This window comes from Bidens hawaiensis, unplaced genomic scaffold (genome assembly GCF_021521415.1).
Source record: "Bidens hawaiensis isolate Kalapana, Puna unplaced genomic scaffold, B.hawaiensis_p1.1 tig00065050_1, whole genome shotgun sequence".
NCBI classification, from domain to species: Eukaryota; Viridiplantae; Streptophyta; class Magnoliopsida; order Asterales; family Asteraceae; genus Bidens; species Bidens hawaiensis.
The window spans coordinates 30,056-38,338 of record NW_027501610.1 but is presented as its reverse complement, the minus strand read 5'-3'; the positions used below and the strand labels follow the sequence as shown (position 1 = coordinate 38,338).

The 8,283-nt window shown below is 32.8% G+C and overlaps 1 protein-coding gene across 1 annotated transcript; it reads right to left on the bottom strand.

The window, feature by feature from the left end:
* Positions 1 to 3,611: 3,611 nt before the first annotated feature.
* Positions 3,612 to 7,347, bottom strand: LOC143604405 (acyl-CoA-binding domain-containing protein 1-like). The gene is made up of 6 exons (XM_077080898.1): positions 6,918 to 7,347; positions 5,956 to 6,061; positions 5,753 to 5,853; positions 5,297 to 5,388; positions 4,951 to 5,048; positions 3,612 to 3,788 (listed from the first exon to the last, which is right to left on the bottom strand). Exons 1-6 carry the CDS (start codon positions 7,340 to 7,342, stop codon positions 3,612 to 3,614), a joined length of 999 nt encoding a protein of 332 aa, XP_076937013.1. The 5' UTR covers positions 7,343 to 7,347.
* Positions 7,348 to 8,283: the final 936 nt, after the last annotated feature.

Below are 8,283 nucleotides of genomic sequence, written 5' to 3'. Positions count from 1 at the left end.
TGTGTGTGTGTATAGGGGTGAATTAACGTACAATAATCGCTTATCGTACATTACATACACGACTTCCTGCACCACCGATTCTAATTGAAATTAAAACTGCTTAGTGGCATAATTGTAATTAATCAAAAAATACTTAACGCATACCCGTCAAAGTCCACCGTCGCGACCATCGTCTACTGTCATGAGCAGCACCATCGATCGTTGGTCACAGGTCAGTTACGCAATTTCCTATTGAAATAGAAATTGAAATTGTTGATGAGCCTAATTAATCAATTAACCTTGAAATTATTCCAATTAATCATCAATTTGAAGCTTCCGTCGATCAATTTTGAGTTTTGAGTTCTGGGTTTTGACATTGAACGTATTAACATTAAGTTTATACGTTCTGTTTAAACGTGTTATACGTTCTGTAAACGTTCAGAACATGATCAATTAAACTTTAAAAAGTTTAGTACAAAAAGTTTATACGTCCTGTTTATACGTTTTTAAATAATGTTGTTTATAAGTTTAGTACAAATATTATGTTTAAACGTTCTAAAACAAAACTGAATACCTTTAAACGTTCTGACCAAAAAAGAACATCTTTAAACGTTCTAATACATTCAAAGAAGATCCGGGTGTTCAAAAAAATGAACATATTTAAACATTTTAATAAGTTCTAAGAAGTTCAGGTTGTTAAAAAAAGTTTAGAATTTCTGATAAAGTTTAGAAGTTCTAATAAGTTCTGGGTGTCAAAAAAGTTTTGAAGTTCTGATAAAGTTTAGAAGTTCCGGGTGTTCAGAACTTCTAAAACTAACAAAAAAAAATTAAACACCTGTAAACATGAAATTGAACACGGAAATCACTTCATATAATCTCATAATCATCAAACAATCATCAATCGACCGTTAATTTGATCATTCATTCGATTATATGAACAAACTATGGAGCTTCTGCAACTGAGTTTCTGCAAAACTCAAAATTGATTAATTGAAACTTCAAATTGATGATTAATTGGACCAATTTCAAAGTTTAATTGATCAATTAGTTCATCAATTTCAATTTCAATTGGGCAATTTTATCAACTGACATGTGAGCAACGATTGATGATTGTGTCGGATGAAGATGGTGGTCGCGAAGGTAGATGGTGGACGGAATCGTTGAACGGCGATGGTGAAGGTGGACGAAATCGACGGGAGAAGAGGTTGATGAAGGCCAGCTCGCGTAATTGTGATTTTAGGATTATGATGGTTATTGAAGATGGACGTTCCAGAATGTTGCATGCCTATTGTACGATGAAGGATTTTCGTATTCTATCCTTTATATATATATATAACAAATTTTTATATATAATATGAGTTTTTTCTTTTTTTTTTGGGTTAATATCCATTTGATTATTATTGTCTCAAGATTTTATATTTATTTTATTGATTTTGAACCATTGAATATATTGAATTGGATTAACTTTTCAGATTTTCATTTATAGGACATGTACACTACACCATATGTCTAAGTATATATGTTTACTAGTTTTTATCCTCCGTATACGGGGGCTGTTTTACATTATTCGTTTTTAATATTCATATATTTTTTTGGAGTTTAATTTTATTTATTGTAAGGAAATGTATAATACACTTAGAGTTTGATGATAAAAAAGTTTCACAAATAACTAAGATGTTATAACCCGGCTTAAAAGTTATCCGGGTTTGGTGAGACCTAAGACCCGCTTATTTATTTTACTATAAAATTGTTTCTTAATTATAAATAATGTCTTTTAAAAAAAATCATATAATAATTTTTAGTATATCATATTTTATAGTATTTTCACATCAATAATTTGGTGAGAATAATATATAATTTAATGAGATGTTATAACCCGTTTAAGGAATATCTGGGTTTGGTAAGACCCATACTCGTGAATTCGGGTCAAATGCATGAGAAACCTCCATTTAAAAATCAAGCAAATCTGTTAACTCCAAAAAAAAGGGAAGCGACCACATCGCGACACATAGGATTTTTATGTTTTCGTTTATAAATATTATAGATTTTTCTAGAGACATCATTAGAGTTTGGTGGAATGGCTAAAGAGGATTTTCTTAAAACATTTATCTTGGTCACACCCGGGTTCGAATCCCGTCTTCTTCAAGTATTTTTGATTTAATAAAAAAGGTTTTGAGATAATTTGGAAATAATAAGAAAGAAAATAGTGACTTGACAATAATATGGCATTGATGTGGACACTTTAATTGAATGTCATGTGAAATATTGTATTGCTTTAATAGTATTGTAAGATATGATCATTTTGTTGATTATATTTAATTTAATGGGTAAAGTTTAAAATTAGCATTAATTATTACATGTATAATACATAAACCTCAAAACTAGTGTAGATTATATACCCGTCTAACATAACAAAACATGTTCTTTAAATTATGTGTTGGAGTTCTCTATTTTTTTCAAACTTGCAACAAATCTTTCAACTGATTCTTGAAACTTAACGGAACATCATTTTAAATTATTTTCATATTAAAGATTAATTCTATACGTCAGTAGAAAGCAATCAAAAAATACTTCCAAGTAAAACAAGTAAAGTGACAAGTTTTGTTTAAAACCAGCATTTCTTAAATAATAACCAATTTTAAAGAAAGTTAAGAGAACTTAAGCACAAAATATCATCTATTGTTGTCTATAAACTATTACGGTATGTTTGGTTGAAAGGAATATAATGAAGGAGGAATGGAATGAGGGAAGGAATGGACAAAGGAATGAAATAGATCATTACCATTCCTTTGTCTTGTTTGGTTAACATATGAGAATGAAATGAATAATTACTTTATGTTGTTTGGTATCCGAAAAAATTTTAAAGAATGAAATAGAAATAATAAAAATATTCCTATCCCAATATATATATATATATATATATATAAATTTTTAACAAAAAAACTGAAATGGCGATGGTGGTGGTAGCTTTGGAGATGAAAATGGTGGTGGCGGTGGCGACGTTGGTGGTGGTGGCATTCAGGCGGCGGGGGTGGTGGTTGTGGTGGTGGTGGTCAAGCGATGGTAGCATTGGTAACGATGGCGGTGGTAGGGTGGTGGTGGCCAGGCAATGATAGTGGTGGTGGCGGTTATGGTCGGTTGGCAACGGTGACAATGGTTTCCGTGGTTATGGCGACGATGGTGGCGGTGGTAGCTTTGGTGGTGGAGGAGGTGGTGATGGCGACGGTGGCAGTCAGGTAGTGGTGGCGGCAACGGTGGTGGCGGCGGAGGTGGTGGCGGCGACGGTGGCAGTGGTGGTCAGATGGTGGTGGTGGCGGTTGTTGTTGTTAGATGATGATGTTGTTGAGAAAGTAGGTTGAAGAAGGAATGGAATGAAAAAAAAGAAGGGGAGTGGGAAGGAATGGTTTTGATGGAATGAGATTCCATGTGTAATGGATGATTCCATTTCATTGTGCAACCAAACACCTCTTATTTCATTCCCACGTAATGAATCATTCCATTCCGTCTGTCATTACTACATAACAAACACTACCTTAGTTTTTTAAACACAAATACAAAACTGAAATCAACCATGTTTGATTTCTAATTTCAAAACACATGAAAACTTACAATACAAAATGAAAATTTATCAATTAAGAGGGGATACTTTGGGGTTGAATCCAGGGCCATTTTGAATCACAAAGATCGAAGGGGTAGTTTCCATCATCGTCTTTTATATCCGTTGAAGCATTTTTCTTCACAAGCAGCTCAGCTATGTGTTCTCTCTCACAAACAGCAGCATAATGCAATGGTGTCTGCCCCTCGTTATCCTTCATAAACACATATACGAGTTTGTTACCGGTGGCAGCTAAGAGTTGACTTTTTGTTACGTGGTTGTGTTGGCTTTAATCACTTTTTGTATAAAACTTGTATGCGTTTATAAACAATTGATACGTGTCCAAATTCATAGTGTTTCAATAATAATCTTTAACTATCTAGAAAAACATAGCTCAGCTATTTAGGAAGGTTTGAGTGTTAAATATGCACCTTGGATAACTTTTAACCCGGCATATTTAACGCTCAAACCTTCGGTTACCTTCGGATAACTTTTGGAAGGTTTGAGCGTTAAATAATAATCTACAACTGTTAAGTCCGTTTGTTTACCTTCGGTTATGTTCGTCAGTTTATGATTATTTAAGTTTATTTTTTTTAAGTTCGTTTATATACTTATTTAAATTTTTAGGTTCATTACAATTTAGTCTAGTTGTAGTAACTTTTTAGGCCCAACATATTGATGATCACATTAATTTTTAACTGGTTTCACTCAATTATGTTCGTTCATCTATGTTCCTGTTATGCCCGTTTGTTTACGTTCTTGAGCCGTTCGTTTATACTCAGAATGAACACGAACACGTTCATTTTGATAACAAAAATACACAAATAAGAAAATCCCGTAAGTTTAGTTGTTCGTTTTCAATCGCTTGTTCAGCTAAAGTTAAATGAAAGAACATGAACCGTGCCCCGTTCATGTCCATTCAGTTCGTTTGCATGCCCATGAATATGTGAACATGTCCCGTTCATATTCATCCAGTTCGTTTACAAGCCTATGAATATGTGAACTAACTTTTAACTAAGGGCCTGAAACTGTGCAGTCAGGTAGAGTTCGACCGCCAACAATTTTTGTCCAACTTTCATTTGAATCTTATAAATAATTAGTGTGTAAAATATGATTATAAAAACTGTATTATTAAAACAATATATAAAATTTTTGAACAAATTAATTTAATAGGTTGAAAGTATTCAAAATTTCAAATAAAAGGACTTTAAAACAGTTTGACACTTTGACCCATTTCATTTAGGCTTGACTAACTTTATAAATTAACCTGGTTTACCAATTGGGGTTGGATATAACCCAAACTGACGCAATTTCAAGTACACATTATAAGTTCTAACTCTAATGTCAATTAACAAAATGATTGACATCAATATTACCTTTAAGTTCACATCAGCATTCCGGCTCAAAAGCAACTCTGCAGTTTCAATATGACCACGATCAACAGCCCAATGCAAAGGGGCCCGACCCTCACTATCTGCAGTTTGTAGATGATATTCAGAATATAAAGAAAGATAGTTCAATAAATGCATATAAAGTTATAAGCAAGCATTAGTCCCCTATGCCCGTAACTTCACACATGTTTCGCTATATATTGTATATTTGTATGGCCAATAAAAAATATGTTTCTAGGAAGCATTAGTCCTTCGTTAAAAAGAAAATGAAAAGAAAAATAAAGGATAACTAAATTGACTATTTGACTTCAAGAATAAGAATGTAATAAACCCTTTATATCCACAGGAATGCCAGCCTCAACACACTTGATCAAGTTCTCTGTATCGCCTTCTCTTGCAAAGGCGTGTATAGCATCTAATTTTCTGATAAAAAAGAGTTGAGAAAAAAAAAACATTATTAATTACTCATATACACATACATGAATTTTGAAATAATCCTAGTGTAAACAATTACCATCGATGGCTATGCTAATAATTTTTATACTTCATAAGCACAGAATTAAAAGCAATTAAAAACAAATTCACGCAGTCGAGAGTTAAGTATACACATAGCAGCCAACTAACAATCAATCAAAAAACTTAAAATTTCTCTATGTTAACATCTACATAGAACTATATACTACACTAACAACATAACGACTCTGCATACAGCATGTAACATGTAACAAGAAGACAACCAAAAGCTTTTCATAGCAGTGATCTCAACCATAAAGTTTTAGGAACTTACAACTCATCAGACTCCTCTTCATGGATAAAAGAGCTGAAAACAGGTCCCATAGGTCTGTGATCATTACTTGATCGTTCATCAGCATTTTCACCTCTTTTCTTCTGTGAATTATTGCATCAAAAAACCGAGTAAAATATGGTAAATAATGATCAATGCAATGCTTCTAGAAACTATTTGAGAATAGAAAGAGAGAATCATCATACAGAAGTTGAGCCAGCAGCCCAAGTAGGGTATAACTCTGTAATAATCTCAAGATACTTTTGCATTGCTTCTTCTGCAGGCATTGCTCCCAGTTTCTGCCATGCGTTCCTATAGCGCACACACAGGATACACGTCATATATATAAAGTATATGACCATTGCGCAGCTGTATATGTCCATTTAATATATGAACTTTATGCACATCTCATTAAAATTAATTTGAAAAAGAGTTGCATGCTTGATATGATCATAAGAGACTTCGATTATTAGCAGCTTTTTTCAATATTTTGTTTGAAGAAAAGATAACAATGTCAAAAAATACACCTTAATAGGAACTGAAAAGGTTTACATTTACCAAATAAAGTTACAGTAATATTAAGCATTCACAGGAACATAAAAAGTATAAATTTAACATGAGATATTCTTCAAGCAACTGAAAAGTCTATGTTTTCTTAAACTAAAAATCAACTTACCCTTTTCACGCAGATTAAAATTCAATCTGTGCTAAATGGTAATATTGGAGTCATAAGGATAACACTGAGAATCTACAAAGAGTTTAAGTATCTAAATGAACATTGTGAATATAAGAGACCCATGTCAACACTTAATAGCATGTATCTCTGCACGCCACATGTTAGCCTATTCAAAATAGTTGGAATAAAAAAGTTCAAGGATCGGGTTAAACATAGTTATTAGGTCTAGATTTATGAAAACGTAACATACTTCAATCTTTTTTTTCCATTACATACCGATTACTTTACATTTTAACATCGTATGTATAATGTAACAAGCATACATTTCTAAATTTTATGCAACATATATTACTCTCTGGTTCAAAAAACCCTACTTATTAAGCAAGACAAAATATACACAATTTGAAATCAAGTAAGCAACATAAAAAGTTTCATAGCAGCATAGTATCATAATGACTGCAACTATACCGGATACAGAAGAAATAAATTTACCATTTGCTCCGAGCAGTGATTTTAAGGGCAGAAGGCTGGGGAGCAGTACAAGGCCCCTCAGTGGCAATTTTATACAATCCATAAAGCTGCAACTGCAACTCGCTAGAAACCTTCTGCGAAGAGCGATCAGCCGCGGTGGCCGCTACAAACGCAGTGGCAGCACTAAACGCCTCGTCTAATTCCGTACTCTCCACACCTTCCCAGTCGTCATCATCATCATCAGTACCAATCAAGGGTTGTTTTTCATCGTCCGTACTGTAAACCCTAGCAGCATCCGCATCATCTTCCGACTCGTCGGAGTTGGCACGAGTGATACGGAGATTTTGGTCGCGAAAGGAGAAGATAACTGAGAAAAGCTTAGCTACAAGGAAGGAGAATATGAGGCCGAATAATATTGATTGAGTGTACTGTTGCCAGTCAAACATTGTAAACAAACAAACCCCCCTACAAACCTAATAGAATATGTAGAGATGGAGACTGATGAGGAATCCGGTGAGATTGCACTGGGTTTTAATATTATATTACTGATGATCAACCCTAAACTATTGGACTCAAATCACTCATCAGATAATCCGCCCTGCAACATAACTTACTATTGTTTTTATTTATTTAAACTACCAATCTATCCATCTTACTCTATATCTATCTATAATATATATAAACAAAAACATAAAAAACCTATGTGTCGCGATGTGGTCACTTCCTCTCTTTTTGGAGTTATTAGATTTGTTTGATTTTTAAATGGAGGTTTCTCATGCATTTGACCCGAATTCATGGGTATAGATCTTACCAAACCCATATATTCCTTAAACGGGTTATAACATCTCATTAAATTAAAAATTATTCATAAGTATATTATTAACTTTCATACAATAAAAAAATATAAATTCAAAAAATAAGTAAATATTAGAACAAACAATATAAAACAACTTCCGTAACCAAAAATACTAGGTGTCGCGATGTGGTCGCTCCCCTTTTTTTTGGAGTCACCAGATTTGCTTGATTTTTAAATTGAGGCTTCTTATGCATTTGACCCGAACTCACGGATATGGTTCTTATCAAACCCATATATTTCTTAAACGGGTTATAACATCTCATTAAATTAAAAACTAATCTCACCAAATATTTGATATAATAATCCTATAAAGTAGGGATATACCAAAAATTAATATATGACTTATTTAAAAAAGATATATTATTATTTATAATTAAAAAACCAATTTGTAATAAAAAAATAAATGGGTCTTTAGTCTCATCAAACACATATAGCTTTTAAATCAGGTTATATTATCTCATTCATTTGTGAAACAATTTATCATTAAACCATAAGTATATTATTAACTTTCATAAGTCATATATTAATTTT

What these genes read in the sequence shown, in the direction of transcription:
- LOC143604405 (XM_077080898.1), bottom strand. Translation starts at nt 7,342, where the DNA reads ATGTTTGACTGGCAACAGTACACTCAATCAATATTATTCGGCCTCATA. An exon ending in GGGCTGCTGGCTCAACTTCT is followed by an intron (nt 5,854 to 5,955) that starts GTATGATGATTC and finishes AATAATTCACAG; the next exon opens with AAGAAAAGAGGTGAAAATGC. An exon ending in ATGCTGATGTGAACTTAAAG is followed by an intron (nt 3,789 to 4,950) that starts GTAATATTGATG and finishes GTGTTTATGAAG; the next exon opens with GATAACGAGGGGCAGACACC.